The 22,396-nt window shown below is 39.0% G+C and overlaps 1 protein-coding gene across 9 annotated transcripts in view; it reads right to left on the bottom strand.

The window, feature by feature from the left end:
• The window catches only part of OSBPL9 (oxysterol binding protein like 9), a 160,770-nt gene that overhangs the window by 7,308 nt on the left and 131,066 nt on the right, over positions 1-22,396 (bottom strand). For all 9 annotated transcript variants that reach the window (XM_025420091.3, XM_025420090.3, XM_025420088.3 and 6 more), the window contains 7 exons: positions 22,185-22,275; positions 20,428-20,532; positions 14,441-14,600; positions 7,284-7,396; positions 7,037-7,155; positions 2,288-2,373; positions 973-1,144 (listed from right to left, as the gene is read on the bottom strand). In XM_025420091.3, the coding sequence (XP_025275876.1) occupies positions 973-1,144; positions 2,288-2,373; positions 7,037-7,155; positions 7,284-7,396; positions 14,441-14,600; positions 20,428-20,532; positions 22,185-22,275 (846 nt within the window). The remainder of the gene's footprint in view (positions 1-972; positions 1,145-2,287; positions 2,374-7,036; positions 7,156-7,283; positions 7,397-14,440; positions 14,601-20,427; positions 20,533-22,184; positions 22,276-22,396) is intronic.

The following is a 22,396-nucleotide window of genomic DNA, read 5'->3' on the forward strand; positions in this document are numbered from 1 at the left end:
CCCCCGACCAGACCTCCTTACGACATCCCTGAAGGCAAGCAGGAGGTGCCTGACTCGGCCAGGTGTGCGCAGACAGCAGGCACTTAGCAATGTCAGCCAAGTAAGCAAGGACGACACACAGCACTGCCTCTGTCCTCAGTAAGGACACACGTGACGAATCCCACAGAAAGGGAGAGAGGACTGGATGGTTTGCTCAGAGGCTATCCTGAGCCAGGGACTGTGGGCTAGGGCTCCGCAGATTTCCTCAAATCAGCTACTAAATGTTGGGGCCCTGAGGACTCAGGTCTGCTCTTCTCTCTCTTACTAGGTAAGTTCACCCAATTCCAGTGCTTTAAATGTCATCTAAACACACTAAAATCTCTAAAAGCCTCATTTCTAGCCTAGATCTCTCCCTTTAACTCCAGACTCAAAATTCTGACTCCCTGACAACTCCATTTACACGTACAACTCATGCTTTATATTTCAAATTAGAGTTCTTGATTTTCCCTTCCCCAAATGTAATATTTTTTCCTTTTTGTAAATGGCATCAATCAATTGCTAAAGCTCACATGCAGGGCTCATCTCTGATTGTCCCCTTTCTTTTAACAGTATTACCTCCCCAATATAGCTCAAATAAACTGTGTCTCTTCTGGAATAATGCCAAAACTTCCTCAGTGGTCTCTCCTTGCTTCTATTTTTGCCCCTTTCCAATTCATTTTTCACAAAATCATTACAGTGATCTTTTTAAAACAAAAAGCCACAAAATTACCACTATGGGCCACAAGGCCTTGCATGACCTGATCTCTGAATCTCATCTCATGCCACCCCTTCCATGTTCACTATATCTAGAGTATGCTGACCGACCCAACAACCCTGTTCTGTGGGTGCTGAGCATCTTTGGATACTGCCTTTACATTATCTACCCCCAAATAAAATGCAATCTTGAATCAGTATGCAACTTAAGATCACTAAAAACATCAGCACAAAACTCACTGCATTCTCTTCAGTATCATTTGGCAATGTCCAGTGACACTGAAAGATTTCACCCAAAATAGGGTTGTATGGCTTTTTGGCAACTGATCCTTTCCTTCCTGCATGAAATGCGGAGAGGTACCATTTCACAACCTGAACCATTCGATCTCTGGCATCCTTCTGGTCACTAATGCTGCAAGGGAGAAAGAGAAAATTTAATGTCTTGCTTTCTGACAGGACACAAGCTGATGCCGCCCTCCTCAGCGTGGTCCACCCTAAGCCAGGCTGAGAGGACCCAGGACCGAGACGTTTTAGAACTGAGGTATAATGTATGTGACAGAACAAACTACTCGGTGAATTTGAGAAATGTATACAGTTGACCCTTGAATGGGTTTAAACTGTGCGGGTCCTCTTACATGTGGATTTTTTTCAATAAACACAGTAAAGTACTGTAAATGTATTTTCCCTTATGATTTTAATAATGTCTTTTCTCTAACTTACTTTATTCTAAAAATACAACATACAGGGACGCCTGGGTGGCTCAGTGGTTGAGCGTATGCCTTCGGCTCAGGTCGTGAGCCTGGGGTCCCAGGATCAAGTCCCGCACTGGGCTCCGTGTAGGGAGCCTACTTCTCCCTCTATGTCTCTGCCTCTCTGTTTCTCTCATGAATAGATAAATAAAAATCTTTAAAAAAAAAAAAAAAGAACACAATGTATGACATATGAAACATACAAAAATCTGTTAATACTATTTGTGTTATCAGCAAGAGTTCTGGTCAGCAGTAGGCTAGTATTAGTGAAGCTTTTGGGGAGTCAAAAGTACAGACCGATTTTCGATTATGTGGGGGGTAAGCACCTTTAACCCCCATGTTGTTCGAGGGTCAACTGTACACCAGTGTCAGTCAATGTGCCCACCCATCGGGAAACCTCAAAATGATCTGTATCTAGCTCCAGTCAACCCCACTCCCAGGCCAAGGAATACAATCAGAGAAGACGGATTATAACATCCTCTATGAAGAAAAATTTCCTGCTACCACTGAAAAGCAATGTGGACTCACCTCCTTGTAAATCGGTGCCAACTTTATCTTCCCCTTTGTACATATATCTAATATTGCAAACTGATATTTAAAAGTTATGAGCCAGAATCTGGAAGCTAGACAGTAAGCTCCTCAAGGGCAGACACTGCAACTTTCTTTTCTGGCAAGCACTAGGTGCTTTAGAAAGGTTTGCCAAATTCAGATAATTGAATTTCGTCAGGAATCCATCTATCCTGTACCAACAGAAAGCTACTGAGTAACATCTTAAAAATTGGAAACTACAGTATTCAGTCAAATACCTCACAAACAGGTCCGGATGTGCAAAAAAGTCTGCATACATTTCTAAAAGAGATCTTCTTTCAAGAATGAATGTTGGGAGAACTACCTGAAAAACATATACATTTGACCCTTGAGGATCAAATTGCACTACAGATAAACAGATTGCTGAACTGCTTTAAAAAAAAAAAAAAAACCCAAACCCAAAACTCTCATTGCAATCATGGTAATACCCACCCTATACTGCCCAGGCATGCTTCTGATACCTACTTCCCAAACTATTCTGATTCAGAAATGCCCATGAACTTGCCCAGCAGATAGGAAACAGAAAACAGATTTTGAAGGTTCAGATGTCACTTTCCCTGCGCCATCTCCCTACAGCTCCCGAATCAGCATAACAATGACAAACCACATTCAGCAGCTACCCTGTGATGCCTGCTACCTGCAGGGGACTTAGACACACATCATGTTACTCAACTGTACAACAATCCTGTTCTGAAGAAATTATTATCCCTATTTTACAGTCAAGAAAAATGAAGCTCAGAGTGCGAAATTTTCTCACTGCTCCATAATGATGTGGAATTCAAACTGGGTCTGACACTAAGAGGTCTGTGCACTTTCTAATGCTGCTTTTCTACTACCATCAGTTTAATTAGGTAATTGATCTACTTACACATCTCTGTCCTCAAATAAATGATCTCCTAGAATGCAAGGACCACATGAATACTATTACACAGCAAGAAAATTTAGCATTAATTTAATGCTAATTAATGCTTTAAGTATTAAAAGAATAAAGGAAAGAATAAAGATGGGGGAATCCATGAACTCTCTCTACCATGGGGCTGAGCCCAGGAAGAAAAATGCAGAGGGGCTGGGAATGTAGCACAGGAAAAAGTATAAAGAGGAAACTGGGAAGAAGGAATGAAAAAGATCAGGAACAATCAATTATAAAAAGAGAAGAATTTCATTAGAGAATGAAAGAACAGTTTTTGAAATGTCTATCGGAATAGAAGTTATTCACTGTGGAGCACCAAAGTCAACAAAAATTCTCTTAAATTTAGTAATTACTGTATATCTGCTCTATTCAGGATCCTGTGTTAAATGTGGTGAAGGCAAAGGTAAACAGGAAAGAATACTACAAGTATTTAAATTTTAGGTGGAGTGTTGGGGCACCTGGGTGGCTTAATCAGTTAAGCGTCTGACTCTTGGTTTCACCTCAGGTCATCATCTCAGGACCAAGCCTTGCATCAGGTTCCGCACTCAGCAAAGAGCCTGCTTGAGGTTCTTTCCCTTTCCTCTCCCTCCGTTTTTGTCCCTCCTCCCTCTCTCCAAAGAAATAAATTAAATCTCAAAAAAAACCAACTTAGGTGGAATGTGACAAACATACAAGACATTCAAAGCATCCTGGAAGTTCAGGAGAGGGAAAGATCATGCTCTGCTGGTGGACCAGAATGAGGGCAGAGCTGGGAAATGATTCACTGAGGTGGAACTAGAGAAAAGCGTTAGATAAGAGTATGACTGCAACAGAGGAGAAAACAGAAGAACAAGACATGGACATGGCAGGAAACAAGACATGGAGACAGGAACTCGTGTGTAACAGCGACTGACCCAGGGGCCACTGTGGCTGGGTATATAAAGATTATAGGAGATGCTGATGGGATGACACAGCTTAGAAAAGGGCACTACGGCTCTAACATTTAGAATGTTTATAATCCAACTCCAGAGTGTACATTTTAAGTAAACATTTTCTTATGTATGTTTCCATCTTATGTATGTTCATAATGTAAATCTGTTTAGACTGGTGGGTAAGCTTATGTGCTGACTTGGTGCAACCAATTTTTTACTACTCTTGAAGAAACTACAAACTGTCAAGTAAGAATGCTGAAGAACAAAACAGAAGTACCTTTTTTTTTGTTTTTTGATTGAGAAAGAGCGAGAGCGAACAAGCGAGAGCACACGAGCACACGAGAGCACGGGGTGGTGGGGGGGAGAGGCGGTGGGACAGGGAGAGAGAATCCCAAGCAGGCTCTACCCACAGTGCAAAGCTGGACACGGGCCTCAATTTCATGACCCTGAGATCATAATCTGAGCCAAAATCAAGAGTTGAACACTTAAAAGGACTAAACCACCCAGGCCCCCCAGGAATAAGTACTTTTAATACATAAATAGCTCTTGTAAATCAACAAGAAAAAGATTACTATTACCAACAGAAAAAAAATGAACAAAAGAACTGAACAGGTCATTCAAAAAGAAGAAATGGCTAAAACCCAAAATTTTATATGTAATCAGAAAAAAAAAAAAAAAAGATTTTTTTCCTCTCTACTTAAAAAAATTCTTGAGAACTCTCATTAAACAGATCATCTTCAATGTTTTTAGCCCTTATACATGCCATTATGTCAAGTAACTGGAACAGGTCTAGGTTTTCTTCAACCTGGGTTCCAGTACTTACTTTGCCGCCACTTAGGTATGAGGCAGCCCTAGAAAATAACCTAAGTTTATGTAAAAGGAGAATAATTATATGTCCTGCTTATATCTTTCTTAGAACTATTTTGAAGACCAAGCAAGGTAAATGAGATGTGACTCTGTAGTATTTCCAAACAGTACAAAGTATTTGGGAAATAACTTTAGAAAGTATCTGAAGTGAAAAGATACATTTTATAAATAGGAGAATGAGATAAAAATTTATGACATTATTGCAATACTTTGGAATACATAATGGCATTGAGATTTCAGAATCTGTTGGCGATCACAGCCATCCACTTGTGCCAGTAAAGATTTCTAAAATAGCTAATTTTTAACATTTTTGGTTAGAAAAGAATTATGTCTTTCATAATATAACAAGCACATACAATAGCTATGAACCAAATATAGATTATCTGGCGGAGAAAATTATGTGAGCCAAGGATTACACACTTGATTGTGGCAGACACTTTTGGTTGTCTGTGCACATTCCTGCTTCAACCTTTGTAACAGAATTCTGATTCTGCTCAGGTTGAGGCTATAGGTTGCCGTAAGAGTCACAGGGTCCTCCTGGATCTCAAGGGGGTGAATGCAGATTAATCTATTCCTATCATTTAACCTCCCTTTCTAGTGACTGGCTTAGGCGTGGGACATGCATAGCTCTGGCCAATGAGATTCAGCTGGAAGTCTGACGGGCCACTTCAGGAGAAGAATGTCCAACAACAACAACAACAACAAAATCCATGAAAAATTATTTTTCTGCCTCCTGACATTATTTGCCTAAGGATGGGAAGACTGGAAGTGTGACAGCCATTTTGCAATGACAAGGAGACAAGCCTGAGTGTGAAAGTCAACATGCTAAGGATGGAAGAACAAAGTGACAAAAGGAACCTAGCTTCTTTCTCACACAACTGATTGAATTAATCAATCCTAGAACCACTCTACTTCTAGCTTTCTCATTATAGGAGCTAATACACTTAGTACTGTTCAAGCTATCTTCTGAGGAGTCTTCCATTAGACCAAAACTGACCACAGTGGAAGATACAGAAAAGAAATATTTAGATGTCAACATCTAAAATTAAGCTCTAACAAACAAATTTGAAGTGAGAATTCTGACCTAGCAATTATGCAATCTAATGATCATGGAAAAAGTTCTGGGACAAACTCCTGCAAATATTCTCTTACCTAGAACATTCCTGGCAAGTATGTTGGATTCCACAAATTATTGCTGTTTCTGTTTTCATTTAGATTTGAGGTAAAAAGGTTTTATTACAGACACTTATTAGAAAGTATTATATATTAGTTTTTTCCTCAACAGCCCTCTAAATCCAAAACCAGAGTGAAGCTGACAGGTATCAAAGACTATCTAGCACTGGAGTTGATCTGGTCATAACAGAAGTGAGCATCCTAAATTTTATTAACTTTCTAAAGCCAGATAGAGCAACAATCTAAGTGACTGCAGCTCAAGTCTTTAAGATAAGAGCTGGCAGTAAAAAGACTGCAAATTTTGAAATCACAGATCATATCAGAATCTGTTTTGCTAGTCAAGTTACTCAGTCTCTATGAGTTTTAGTTTCCTCATCCATAAAATTTTAACAACACCTCTGCAGAGCTGTGGGGAGAATTAAGTGCAAGGATGAGGTTTCTAGCACAGTGGTAGGGAAATACAATAGGCACCTATATGCATTAGTCTCCTAAATTAACAGGGCATTCTGTTTAGAGAACCAAGTTTAAAATCAAATTAACATTTAAACTAAACTAATTGAGTGGCTCAAGGTTTGTCATACAATCAATCTCCCATTTGCTACATGTTCCAATCCTTAACAGCCCTGGGAGGTGGACACTGTATGTCCATCTTGCATAAGAAACGCAAAGATCAGAGAGGAAGAGACGTGCTCAAGGTCACATGGTTTGGTGATAGCAGAGGCAGGATGCAAACACAGGTCCTCTAACTTCAAGATCAGAACTCTGCTCATTTTGATTCTGGACAAACCACACTGCTTTAGGTTTTATCCAAACTACTAATCAGGCCCAACATTATTAATTAATTCATAATATAAGACCCCAGTAAGACCCAAATCTTACTTAATTCATATTATCCACATATACTATTTCTATGAATTCTAGCTTCATGTATTTCACCCATTTGTAAAAATTCTCAGTTTACTCATCTACATATATATTAAACCACAAATGTATAAACGGAAGTTATGTCATTACGCTACATTTTCAAGCCACATTCACTACACAATCACCGAGAACCCGCACATACACAGTAAGACTTAACAGCAAATGCCAAATTTGTTTCTTACCTTAGTCAGATCCATTCCAAGCCTAACCTGTGACAAGAGATGCATGATAACACTTTTGTGCTCTTCTACTGATCCTGCCTCCCCTTCATCATCTCTATCATCATGTGAGTCAAAAAGGTCTAAAATAAAACAGATCTGCTTAGACTGGTGTTAAGTCAGACCAACCTGTGATGCTACCAGTGTCACAAATCTTTTTTTCAAACAAATATTTTTAGGAAAAAGAGTCAAATTCTCCAATGTCACTTACCAGCTTCACTTGTTCCATTGGACATGGAGGAATTAAGCGACTCTGTGGTATCTGGGCGCTTCAGACTATTTCCTGAGCTGCTGTGTGTCAAGACTGAGGCAGATCCGGATGAACTGAAAAACCAGTAATCACCTTCTTAAGCAACTGAGAGTCAGAGTAAGGCATTAACCTACAAGGCTATCTGAAACCAATACAGGCCGATCAATGACAGTGAGCTGGTCACACATACACAGTTCCGAACCCTTCTTCTGAGATTGGAAACTGTAAAGTGTGAGAACTAGGTTTCCTGTCTCGTGCTTTACGAGACTTTTTTTGCATAGTGTGTGCTCAACCAAATCATGCTAAAAGGTCATCAAATATTAGTAAGATTTTTGCTTCTGCATCTAAGTTTAAAGCTAGAGTTCATTTTCTTGTCACGTTACTTTACAGAAAAATATAATTCTCTGCAACAATTTCTAGAACCTCAAAAATTGCCAAGTCTGTCATACTTAGTCTCAGAAGATGTTTTCTCTGTATTTTTGAGATCCTTTGATAAAAGCCCACACTGGTATTTAACAGTATTTCCAGTCACTTAAAAACTGTATTTGAAATAACAAAATACAAAAGCACGGTATTTTTTACAAGCAAATTTATGGTAACTGAAATTATGAGCTGGTTAAAATATTAATAGGGTCTAAACAAAGTTTCCTCTATTATTATACTTATAACTGTAACTTATCCAGAATTAGTTGTATATTAATAAAATAATCAAAGTCATAATTTACTTATTAAATATAAAAAGAAACCAAATTTTTCATACTGCAGATATTATATATAAAATAGTATACACATGACCAGTTTTTTGTTACAGATTTATGGATGCAAAGCATATTATATATTCTAATTTAAACACAGTTTGCCCTAATTACTTACCTTCTTTTGATTTATTTAATAAACTTCATTTTTAGAGCAGTTTTTCACAGCAAAACTGAGTAGAAACTACAGAATTCCTATGTGCTCCTTTCCGCAAACATGCCCAACTTCCCTCCCATATTATCAACATCCCACCCCAGAGTGTGCTCACTTGTAATAACTAATGAACCTACACTGGCACATCATTCTCTGACTTGATGTCCACAGTTCACATTAGGGTTCACTCTTGGTGGTACAACAGTCTATGAATTTTGATAAATGTAGAGAAGTATACATCATTATAGTATTGTATAGCTGCACTACCCAAACAATCCTCTGTGCTCTGCCTACGTTAGAACATTCTAATATTACAGTATTAGAACAATGTGTATTCTAATTTAAACGTAGTTTGTCCTAGTTACTTACTTTCTTTGATCTATTTTTCAAAAATCCTTAGGTAACTACTGCTTCTTTGATAATTTAGTAGTATACATCACAAGGTACTGAAACTAATGTCTACCTCACAGCTTTGAGAGCCAATGGAAAATATGAGTAAAAGACCTAGGTAAGAGAAATCAAATTAAATAAATCATTAAATAAAAGAGCTGCATGAAAGTTATTTTCAAAATGTTTTGTGGCTCTTTGATACATCATCAAAATAGAATCAATATTTTATTTTTTTAAGATTTATTTATTTATTTATTTATTTATTTATTTATTTATTTATTTATTTATTTATTTGAGACAGAAAGAGGCAGAGACACAGGCAGAGGGAGAAGCAGGCTCCACGCAGGGAGCCCGATGTGGAACCTGATCCCAGGTCTCCAGGATCATGCCCCTGGCTGTAGGCAGATGCTAAACCGCTGAGCCACCCAGGGATCCCCTAGAATCAATATTTTAAATCAATAGATCAAAAACCCCAAATCCTTTCAAATATGTATCTTATTTTATATACAATTCTAAAGGTTAGATCTATGCTGTGCTTTTCTTTTTTACTCAGGTAAGAAACCATGTCTGGGCCAAATGAAATGCTCAAAATCTCTCAAAATGAAAAAAAAAATGGGATCCTCATTTCTCCATAATTTATTGCAATCGGGACCAAAAAATTTAAAGAATTTAATTAAAAAATAAGAGCAACATTGATAAGAATAATACGCTTACAGGAAAGCTTTATCTGCAACAGGCTAACCTGTATAGTATGTAATCATATCATAAATAAACTAAACCAAAAAATGTGAAGTGCTGAGCTGAATTACAGTAACAGAATCCAAAGTCTTACTGAGCCCCTTGGTAAGAGCCAAACACTGTGTTTTCATCTCCATAACAATCTAAGCTCCCTAAAAACCCTACACAGTATTATTCTCTTCACACATGGATGCTCAGCTCAGAGACTCAGTGACTGGCCTCAGTTCACACGGCTGGTAAGTACTGGAGCAATTTCAAATCCATGTCTGGCTCCAAAGCACAAGTTCTTTCCAACACGGACTTTCATCTAGTTTATAACCGTGTACAGCCACACTGCTCACTAACAGTTCACACTGAAGCTGCCATTGCTACAGGTCTTCGGAAAGTGCATAGTGAAAGACTTAAGTTTTCCAGTTCTCTTTCTACAGAGACAGAAAAACAGTAGACAGAAACTTGAGCTGTGAGTCCGAAAATAAGTAGTAGCAGCCGATGACCAGCAGGTGTCACAGGCTCAATGCCCAGCAAGGTCAGGCAGAGAACATAAATACGTGAACTGGGCTAGGTAGTAAGGAATACAGCCCCAGGGGCCAACACACTCCATTTGAATGGACTTAAGCCCATTTAAAAAAACAACACCCTGCCCCCAAATCAACAAACACCTTGATGGCCAAATAAACCATCTGCAGTCCCTACCAGTTTGGGAATCCAGATTAGGGCATACAAGGAGAACATAAAACTGAGGGGAAAAAAGGAATCCAATGGGTTAGCAGGACATAGAATTTAACCCTGGATCCTTTCAAATGGGAGGTTCATCAACTGTGTATTTGTCATGGGATGGGTACCAGGAAAGCCCAGAGAAGGAAGCTTATAATAGAAGGAGAAAAGAAAAAAGCCTATGAGCCTATAGGTGACTTTGTAGACATGCCCGTTACAGGTACAATAATAAAATTTTCTATTTTATAAAAATTTCAGGAGAACCCCTTGAAACTGGGGCCAGACTCTGATGTTAAAAAGAAGCTAACTAGGGATCCCTGGGTGGCTCAGGGGTTTAGCGCCTGCCTTCGGCCCAGGGCATGGTCCTGGAGTTCTGGGATCGAGTCCCACATTGGGCTTCCTGCATGGAGCCTGCTTCTCTCTCTGCCTCTCTCTCTGTGTGTCTCTCATGAATAAATAAATAGGGAAAGAAAGAAAGAAGAAAGAAAGAAGAAAGAAAGAAAGAAAAAAGAAAAGAATGAAAAGAAAGAAAGAAAGAAAAGAAAAAGAAAGAAAAGAAAGAAAGAAAGAAGAAAAAAAAAAAAGAAGCAGCAGCTAACCAGATACTACAAGCTCTCCTGTATACAGTTATATGCTTCTGGACGATAGAGGACTCTGTTTTGATATTCAGTTGTAACTTTAAGTACAACTGAATATCAAAACAGAGTCCTCTAGTTCAATGTGAGATACTATCCTTAATTCCATTCAAAGGAAACTTGCTTGGAAACATCAAAAATCAAAAATAAGCTTTACTTTGGATTCCAAATGCTTATTTCCTTTTAACCCCACTGTCATAAAAAAAACAATTTACAAAATTAAATTGAAATTCGTGGGGTACCTCGGTGGCTCAGTGGTTGAGCATCTGTCTTGGCTCAAGTCATGATCTCGGGGTCCTGGGATCAAGTCCCACATCGGACTCCCTGCAGGGAGCCCCCTTCTCCCTCTGCCTGTGTCTCTGCCTCTCTCTCGGAGTCTCTTATGAATAAACAAAATCCTTAAAAAATAAATAAAGTGCTATTTCTATTAGCAAACTGCTAATAACAGTTTCTCAATAGTTTATTTTCCCACATATATCATTAAGAAACCAAGATGCTAAACCAAGCCTTTGGGCTAAACTGGTCTTGAATTGTGGGTTCAAATTCCTCTTCCTTTAGTCTCCTGTCTTAACAGATACTGTATCACACCCAAGTCACAGATATTTCATTCTCCCCCCACATTCAAAAACTAAATTTGATCCACTAAGACACAAAACTTCCTGAACCAGTCATTATTCTCCTTACAAGTTTTGAGATTTTGAGCAGTTATGATCCATATATAGGAATACTATATTTCTCAGTTCATGTGTACGCTTAAGAAAACTAGAGTCCCACACAGTATTTCTCACTAAAAGAAACCAAGATTTGAGGCCTAAGGACTAGGTGGCTGATGGTACGGGGCTTACAAACTCACATAAAATCATTCCCAAATTTGCATTGTCGTACAAAGCAAACTCCAAGCTATAACAATATACCAACTCCTGAAAAAGCAGCAGAGTTGGAAAAAATACCCAACAAAAATTAAGCCAACTATCTCTACAACACAGTAACATTAAAGCAAATAAACATTAATTTACTTTCTATATATTTGAGTGATTACATGCCAAATACTTTATTAAGCACTTGAGTGACATTATTCTTTTTTTTAAGTTCTTTTTTTTAAGATTTTATTTATTTATTCATGAGAGAGAAAGAGAGAGAGAGAGAGAGAGAGAGGCAGAGACACAGGCGAGAGGGAGAAGCAGGCTCCATGCAGGGAGCCTGACGTGGGACACGGATTTAGGTGATCTAACAGAAATGGAGGAGGGGAAGGAAAAAATCAAGGACATGAAGCAGGTCCTCTGGAATGAAGTGGTTTCTGTGATGTCAGAGCCTCCAGAGGTGAAGTCCACAGAAGATGAGGACGGGGTTTATGAAGAGTCCCCAAAACAGGAGGGCAAGGAGGAAGACAGCAAAGATGAGAGCACTGATGATGCTTGTCCCGAAGCTTCAGAGGGAAGCAAACCCCTCAAGCTTTCTGAGAGCAAAAAGGTAACCACGGTCAAAGGCTGGATTGAGTGGGAAGTGGGCTCTGGGCTCCCTCAGGTGCCCTTGTGTGGAGGGGTGACCCAGCCTGAGGATGGACGTCTGTAGGAGCAGAGGCCAGCCAAGGCCTGAGGCGCAGCACTTGGGGAGAGTGCAGATGGAGCCTGAAGTGGTGGAGGTGGGCTCTCCACGAGAGATGGTGGGCTCAGGCCCACGTGCTGTGGACCTATGGCTCAGAGATCTCCTTTCCTGGGAAGCGGGGTGGGGCTGTTGCCATCCTACCTCCTCTCACTTGGGTGGTAGCCCTTGTTCCTCACGTCAGGAGGGCTCTTCACCCCTCACCTGGCGCTGCGCTGAGGATAGGACAATGTGAGGCCTGCTTCAGGCCCTCAGCCTGCATTAGTGGCTTGGTCCTGCTTCCTTGAGGTGCCCTGTTGGGTTGACCTTTGTCGTTGCTGTCAGGGGTGTGGGGAGGCTGCTGTGCCTTACAGGTTCTGTGTATTACAGGGCAGCAGGATGGGGGCTGGTCAGAACTCGATCCTGGGTCTTCAAGATCAGGCCCCGCGCTGAAGGCGGAGCTAAACCTCTGAGCCACCAGGGCTGCCCCATGACATTATTCTCATTTAAATGTTCACAATGACTCCTTGAAGTAGAAACCATTGTTATCCTCATTTTACAAATGAGGAAACTGAATATTACATAGGCTAAATAACTTGACCAAGATCACCCACCATTGTTTCTTTTTAAATTTTTTTTTAAAGATTTTATTTATTTATTCATAGAGTCAGAGAGAGAGAGGCAGAGACACAGGCAGAGGGAGAAGCAGGCATCATACAGAGAGCCTGATGTGGGACTCGATCCAGGGTCTCCAGGATCACGTCCTGTGCTGCAGGCGGCGCTAAATCGCTGCGCCACTGGGGCTGCCCTTTAAAAATTTTTTAAAGTAATTTCTACATCCATTCGAGTGGGGCTTGAACTCAAAGCCCAGAGGATCTAGTTGCATGCTCTACCAACTGAGCCAGCCAAGTACCCCAAGACACACACCTTTGAAGCAAACCAGATTCAGAACCTATTCTTTCCGAAAAAATCCAAAAGCTTAACCACAGCAACACCTACACCAGTAGGGTGTATTTTGCTTATCAGCTCTCGTGTCAATGACTTCACACATATAAAGCCTTGTCTGTGCATAGAACACACCTAGCTTTTTCAATAGTGTAAAACAGGTCTAATATTTTTGAATGAAGGAAAACCTATTATTGGTATCTATCAAAATCTGCTTGCTTAGTATCTCTGGAATCTACACGCTTCCCTCATTCCTGTGCAATTACCATAGCTAAGTCTAATCAACATTTCTCAATTTACTACCTGGTTTAGGCTGATCTCCTTACCTGTAACACAGCTCCACTTCATTCAAATCTACATACCTAGGCAAATCTATTTTTCTAAAACGCAGACCTGACCAGCAACTGCTAATTTTTGTCAGAAAATGTTCAAAATTCATAAAAGGCTAGAATCTTAGATGACCTGCCCGTCAACCCCTTCTGTATCTTTTTTTTTTTAACAACTTATGCTACTGCCAAACTTAACAACTTACAGATCCCCCAAAGAAACCCAACTCCCCACCCTTTGCCTATAGGCCTGCCTTAATAAGGTTCTAGCTTCAAGAAAACATTTCCACTTCTCCCTCCTTACCACCATGTTCCTTCTCCTTACTCATATTCTTACTTAGGATCACACCCCCTCCCTCCTCTGTGAATCCTTCCCTCACTTCTAAGGACTCCAAAATACTCCCATGGCTTTCTGGGCTTAGCCTGTATGACATTGGATTATTAATGTCTGTTTGTTCTCCCAATAAACAGCAAGTTCCCTGAAGGCAGAAACTGGGTCTTTTTTCACCTCTGGATCATTCCTCCACTAGTATAATGCCTAGCTTACAGGTGTTATCTCCACTCTAATATAAAACAAATATTGGTGCCCTCTTACTTGTACAATACTTCCTAGCTTTCTTGCTTACTTGAACCTCTGCTAATTTTGGCGCTACAGAAATAATGCCAGGAGTTCAATGAACAATACTGGCATATTACTTTAGCTGATGCTAACTTACTCTATTTGAATGAAGTCAAAAGTAAAATCACAATTCTCATAGAACTGGATTTGCTCAGTAAGTCAATCACAAAAGACGCTTAACGAGTGCATCATTCACACCAGTCTCAAAATCAGATTTTTAAAATCAAGAGCCATTTAAATACACAGAGTTCATTTACTTACTCTATTAAGCGCTTTGGGGATGAGCCACTTTGGTGGAATTCATCAGCATCATAGAATTCATCTTCACTGCTAGAATAAGAGAACTCAGGGACAGTGTTTGGAGACAAGTTGACATGGCTTGGAGAAGTCAAACTGCTACTAGGTGGTGAGTGCCCACTGCCTAGGAAATGAAAATACCTTAAATTAAGAGACAATGTTGGTAATAAAGGGGAAAAAATTCATGGAGATGGGGTCAAAACAGACTTTTCTAAAATCAAGAAAAATTAAGTTGGTAGAAGTCTTTACACCCTTTGTAAAGAAAATCAACATTTAAACTAGACATAGAAAAAGGCAAATCATGTCATAGAATGGGACACAGACTTTTAAATGAAGAACTGATATGTTCCCATTCTATAATGATCTATAATTAGAAAGGGAACTCTTTTGATTATAATCACAGTGTTTGAGTGCTGGGGTCAAAAGTCCCACAACAAATACAGTATCAGGGGAAAGCCGGGATTCCTATTTTATACTGTAGGATCCAGATATTTTAAAAATGCAGTAGCGACACAATGAGAATGCACAATGGAAAGAATATCAAAGACCACATGAATGTTAAAATATTGCCCAGGATATCACATCACACATTCACATTAGTCATTATGTTTCAGCTGTCACATTAAAACACGAAAGCACCACACATATGCCAAACTCCTTTTCTACCTAAATTAAAGTCAGGTGTCTGGGGCTCAGGAGCAGAGGAAAACAGAGGTCTACCACGGGAAGAATGTGGAAAAGGAAAGAAGCAGGAAGAACATGTTTCTGTACCTAAGTAGTCTAAGGAAACTGAAATGAACAGAGAGAGCCACAGAAAGAAGACTACTAGCTAATCTCTGTGATCATGATCCATGGTCTAGTAACAAAATAAAACAATAAAAGTATCAAACAATGGAAAACCTGGGTGGCCCAGCGGTTGAGCGTCTGCTTTTGGCCCAGGGCTTGATCCCGGAATCCGGGATCGGGTCCCACATCAGACTTCCCGCAGGGAGTCTGCTTCTCCCTCAGCCTATGTCTCTGCCTTTCTATCCAGCTGTGTCTCTCAAGAATTAAAAAAAAAAAAGAAAAGAACAAAGTATCAAACAATGGAAGACTACTGAGAGTAATTCAACAAGAATTTACAGAGCATCTACAACTCTCAAGCAATTTGAGCTTAACTCCTACAGATGCCTGGCAGAGGTTAGATTTAATTAGGTCAATGCTGACAGTCTAAAAGCCAAGGCCATAGTCCTAGAAGTTGAGAAACAGCAGCAATAAAAATGAATCCTAGAGGGGTGCCTGGGTGGCTCAGTTGATTGAGCGTCCACCTTGAGCTCAGGTCATGATCCTAGGACCTGGGATCAAGTCCCACATCAAGGCTGTCTGCTCAGCTGGCAGTCTGCTTCTCCTTCGGCCCCTCCTCCCCATTTGTGATTTCTCTCACACATACATATATGCATGCATAAATAAAATCTTTAAAAGAAAAACAAAAACGAGGGACGTCTGGGTGGCTCAGTGGTTGAGCGTCTGCCTTTGGCTCAGGTTGTGATCCCAGGGTCCTGGGATCGAGTCCTGCAACAGGCTCCTCACAGGGAGCCTGCTTCTGTCTACCTATGTCTCTACCTCTCTCTCTCTCTCTCTCATGAATACATTTTTTAAAATAATTTTTAAAATTTGAAAAACAAATCCAGAGTCACCCATGGATTTTTAGCCCACCCTTGTGTCTATGGTTCAATAATTAGAGAAAAAGCACATCCACCTGCCACATTTAGTTGCCTAGTTCACAAAGATATTTTAAAAACATAACAGAAAAAGTCTGCCACCAAAAAAGGTAATCTTACTGTGGAAATTCCAAAAATAGTTCATCTTAGCAAATGACTCTAAATTCCTCCCCCGCCCCTTGGCCCCCTGCAATAGTGGCAGTAAGATGGGAAAGAGGCTTTCTCTTGCTGAAACAGGTATTTTAAGAAAGCCTCCAAACCATCCAGGAATCAAAAATGAAAAGTAACATGCAAACACTCCAGGTGATCACACAACTGAAAATCTGTCCAAAAAGAAAACGTGTTTGGGAATTGCAAACAAAAGAATTGAGTTATCCTTTTTTTTTTTTTTTTGAGTTATCCTTATAAGAAAAACAAACAATATTATTTTTCTCAGTTGTTACCTTATTTCTTTTTTATATTAGAAAGTTAAAAGTGAAGATGATGAAATTAGGTTGAAAAATTAAGACATAAATCATACGTTAATTTCATTTCTAAAACGTCTTTAAATTTACCTACTCAAAAATGCTGTATTTAAAAAATCTGAAATAATTTATATTCTAAATTACTTATTATAATTATCCTAGGGATCCCTGGGTGGCGCAGCGGTTTAGCGCCTGCCTTTGGCCAGGGCGCGGTCCTGGATATCCGGGATCGAATCCCACATCAGGCTCCCGGTGCATGGAGCCTGCTTCTCCCTCTGCCTGTGTCTCTGCCTCTCTCTCTCTCTCACTGTGTGCCTATCATAAATAAATAAAAGTTTAAAAAATATATATAATTATCCTAAATGTACACAGAAAGAGGGCTCACTTTTTCAAAGTTTGTAACTAATTTTATGTATCTCCAAATAGACAATTTTGGCTGTGTTTCCAAACTGACATAATCCTTTTAGTAAAAAGTGAGAGATTTACACAATCTGAAAAGAAACCAGAATATCCTTTTTTTCTTTGAGAGAGAGAGAGAGAGAAAGAAAGAGGGAGAAGGATAGGGAGAGAGATAATCTTAAGCAAGCTCCACAGTCACTACATGAGCTCCATCTCAAGACCCTGAGGATCACGACTCGAGCTGAAATCAAGAGTTGGACGCTTAACCAACTGAGCCTCCAAGGTGCCCATGGAGTATCCTTTCTTAAAAAACAAAACACACAAACACACACACACACACACACACACACACACACACACACACACACAAAACAAAACACAGGTACTGTTTTTAAAATGAACAAAAGGTGATACAAGTAATGAAATACAGAAAAAAAGTCAAACATTTCAGCCTTATTATGCAAATTGCTTATCAGCATGTTCCGAAGACCTTCAAATAAGAGCTATTTTTGCTTTCTTTCTAAATTCAGAAGCCCATGCTGTTTAATATTAAAGAAAAGTAATATTTTTCTTATGTAAAGTAACAGCATCAGCATCTTTACCAACTCAAATTTCAAAATGGGCTAATGTCACAAGGTAATTTTTCATTATTACAGAGGAAAAGTCTTGTCCAAGAAGTAAATCTGTGGAGGAACAAACAGGGGCTTATCTCCTACTTCCCCAAGGTATAATAGGGACAAAAGCACTAAATTCTCCTTTGAATTTGGTTCAACAGGTATCTCAATGAAAACTAATCAGTATCTAATACAAACACTGATAGCATCCCTGTAAATTACAGAAAAAATAAAGATCATAAGTCTAAATAAACAGAATAAAATTAAGATGAAGTATTTCTTTTTGCTTATGACAAAAAATATGAAAGAATGATAAATCTAACCTTAAAAAATATATATGTGCCAAAAGTGGCTGTACAAGGATATTCACTGAAGTACTGCTTGTAATAGGAAAATACAGGAAACAACCTAAATGTCTATAAGCAGAGAAACAAAAAAACAAAACAAAACAAAACAAAAACAAACAAAAAAAAGCAGAGAAACAGGTCATATGTGCACTGGCAGCCACAAAAAGAACACTGTAGACCTAATGGTATAAACACAGAAAGCAGTCTAAATGTTCTGTTAAATGCAAAAAGAAAGACATAGAAACACATGATGTCACTCAGGTTAAAACAATAAGAATACACAATATATTTTCACAAAACTGGAACGAATAATTCTAAAATTTGTAGAGAACCACAGAAAACCCCAAATAGCCAAAGCAGTCCTGGGAAAGAAGAATAAAGTGGAATACCTCCACTTACATTACAATATCAGATTTCAATATATACTACAAAGCTGTAGTGATCAAAACAGTATGGTACTGGCACAAAAACAGACATACAGATCAGTGGAACAGAATAGAGATCCCCAAAATGGATCCATGATTATGGAGTCAATTATTCCATGACAAAAGAGGCAAGAACATACACAATGGGTAAAAGACAGTCTCTTCAATAAATGGTGCCGGGAAAACTGGACAGCTGCATGCAAAAAGAATAAAATCGGACCACTGACTAATACTATACACAAAAATACACTCAAAAATGAATTGAAGACCTAAATGTGAGACTTTCAAGCATAAAAATCCTAGGAGAGAGAACAGGCAGGAATTTCTCTGACATTGGCTGCAGCACATTTTTTCTAGATAAGTCTCCTGAGGAAAGGCAAACAAAAGCAAAAATAAACTATTGGGACTACATCAAAAAAAAAACCTCTTTTGCACAGTGAAGGAAACTATTGACAAAACAAAAAGACACTGTACTGACTAGGAGAAGATATTTGCAAATGACGTACCTAATAAGGGGTTAATATCCAAAATTATATAAAGAACTTACACGACTCAATACCAAAGGAACAAATAATCTGATTTAAAAAGGGGCAGAGGACTAACATTTTTCCAAAGAAGTCATACAGATGGTCAACAAACATCTCTCATGAGTCAGTGAAATGCAAATCAAAACCATAATGAGATTTCACCTTATACCAGACAGAATGGCAAGTAGTAACAAGTCAAAATGACAAGTGATAACAAGTGCTGGAAACACTAATCCAAAAGATATACACACCTCTATACCTACTGCAGCATTATGTACAATAGCCAAGATATGGAAGCAACCTAAGGGTCCATCAACAGGTGAAAAAAGAAAGATGTGGTGTGTATACACACAGAGAGAATATTACAGAGTTATAAAAAAGGATGAGATTGTGCCATTTGAGACAACATGGATGAACCTAGAGGGTTATTATGCTAAATGAAATAAGTCTAACTAAGATAAATACCACATGATTCCACTCATAAGTGGGGGAAAAAACCCAACACCCCCCACAAATAAACAAACAAAAGGCAGAATCAGACATATAATACAGACAACAAAATGATGGTTGCCAGACAGGAGACAGGTGGAGGGTTGAGCAAAACAGATGAAAGGGAGAGGGAAATACAGAATTCCAGTTATGGATTGAATAAGTCACAGGAATAAAAGGCATAGCATAGGGAATGCAGTCAATAATACTGTAACAGAGACGTAACAGGACAGATGGTAGCAACACACTTGGGAGAACATAGCATAATATATACACTTGTCAAATCACTAAGTTGTCACATGAAACTAATGTCACATTGCTAACTATATATATATACTCAAGAAAAGACTTGGGGGACACCTGGGTGGCTCAGTTGGGTTAAGCAGCTGCTTTCTGCTCAGGTCATGATCCCAGGGTCCTGAGACTGAGCCTCACTGTGGGCTCCCTGCTCATCAGGGAGTCTGCTTCTCTTTCTGCCCCTCCTCCTGCTCGTGCTCGCTTTCTCAAATAAATAAATAAATAAATAAATAAACAAACAAAATCTTTAAAATAAGTGAAGTTTTTAAGTAAAAAAAAAAACCAATATAGGTATATACGTACATATGTACATGAAAATACATGTAAACACATGCAAATGAGAGGGAAAATAAAGGAGACTTTCAGCTTTGTTCTCTACACTTTTGTACTGATTTCTTTACAATAATAAAGTATACAGGTCTGACTCAAGCAAAATTCTTTAAAAAGCCAATAAGATCTTAAAATAAATCTTTTCCTAAGGTAAACAATATTCTGCAATATTTTATTTAAAATGTAATTATTACTAGAGCTTCTGGCTCTATCCACAAAGTATAGAACTGTAATGGTAAAATTATGGTATCTCCATCACAAATATACAACACATTTCACCCTTTTTTCCATCAGTCATCACACACAAATCTTAAATGTTAATGAGTTATGAGAATTAAAGAAATTACACAAATCTGTACCTGTACTATTGGGTGTTGGAGTCTGATGATGTCCCAAGGTAGCTAAGACAGGTCCAACTGGTAGGGAGGATGGGCGTTGCTCTGACTTACACAACTGAGCAGGTTCTAGAAGATTTGAACATACAAAAGAAGTTAAGAGAAAAAGCCAAATACACGTGTGTTAACTGCAATTGTATGGAATTCAAAATTCTAAAGATCAGTAATTTTTGAAACTGTCTTCCATTAAGTCAGTCAAGTTCCATGCTACTCCTTCCTGACCTTCCATCCCCTTTAAACTCAATGGTGATATGCTACCAGGTAGTAAGACATTAGGCAGGATATCAAGAGACTAATCGGGATCCCTGGGTGGCGCTGCGGTTTAGCGCCTGCCTTTGGCCCAGGGTGCGATCCTGGAGACCCGGGATCGAATCCCACATCGGGCTCCCGGTGCATGGAGCCTGCTTCTCCCTCTGCCTATGTCTCTGCCTTTCTCTCTCTAACTATCATAAATAAATAAATAAATAAATAAATAAATAAATAAATAAATAAATAAATAAGACTAATCACAGCAGCCAAAATCTCAATAAAAATACTCTATAAAATTAGTAAACACGGGGGGGAGGGGTGGGGGGGCTCAGCGATTTAGCGCCACCTTCAGCCCAGGGCACAATCCTGGAGACCCAGCATCGAGTACCACGTCGGGCTCCCTGCATGTAGTCTGCTTCTCCCTCTGCCTGTGTCTCTGCCTCCCTCTCTTTCTCGGTCTCTCATGAATAAAATCTTTGAAAAAAAAAAATCAGCAAACACTTCTGATGATAAAGTCTTTCTAAGCATCAAACCACATAAAATCATTTTAAAATAGGGTACATGGGGCGCCAGGGTGGCTTAGGCAGTTGAGTGGCTGACTCAATTTCGGCTCAGGTCTGGTCTCAGGGTCGTGGGATTGAGCCCTGCATAAGGCTCTGCACTCAGCAGGGAGTCTGCCTGAGATTCTTCCCCTCTCCCGCTCGTACACACATGCGCGTGCGCACGCTCTCTCTAAATAAATAAATCTAAAGAAATAAAATAAAATAGGGCAGTAGTACTTCTTTAGCCCCACAAAACATTAAGCTCATTTTCTTAATGAATCCAAATTCACAAAAGGATTTCATGTACTTTTACATATTTTTAAAGGCATTTTTTCATTACAATTTCTGACTTAACCACATCATTGAAAAAACAGAGATGCTGGATACAACAAAAGGTAAGAAGAACTGGTTACATGGGTATTGTCCCTAAGCCTTCATTTGCTAGTTAAAATATTATTGATCACTCTATACTTAAAAATACACGTCTATCTAATAGGCAGGCATCACAAATGTCATCCTGTCCTTCTATTACCTTAGAGTCCACCATGAAGAAACCATTTGTATTCTTCATAGTTATAAAAAATACCCCAAAATATAAAGTTCCCGGATTACCTTCAAGTAGACCAAGGTAGATTAAGCTTTCCTTCGTAGCACAAATGCTGGGTCATACGATTGTGTCCCACCAGCTAATTCAAGTATTAGTTTTCCTTCCATATCACTTTGAAAATCAAAAGTTATTTCACTGCATTTAAAAAAACCTCAATACCAAAAATATTATCACCTTTTCCTAATTCATTTTCTGCTGTACCACTTTGTGACTTCTTTTACTTATTAAAAAACAAAAACAAGCCCTTCAAGATTACTATGACAGCTGTACAAATTAAGCTTTTTCTAATCAATTAATCTGAAATATTTTTGCAAATACCATACCTGGAGGTAAGACAGTCTGGGTGGGCATTGTGTTGATCACAGGTTCCAAGGGACTAGGTTGATATATTGCATCTACAGGATTAATAGTACTCTGAGATAAAGAAACACAGTATAGTTATTTTTAATTAAATGCCCTTTCAGCGCTGACCCTCCCAAATGTATGAAATGCCCACATTTCTGACAGCAAAGTCCTTAGGGTAGCTATATAGATA

Source organism: Canis lupus, chromosome 15 (genome assembly GCF_003254725.2).
Source record: "Canis lupus dingo isolate Sandy chromosome 15, ASM325472v2, whole genome shotgun sequence".
NCBI classification, from domain to species: Eukaryota; Metazoa; Chordata; class Mammalia; order Carnivora; family Canidae; genus Canis; species Canis lupus.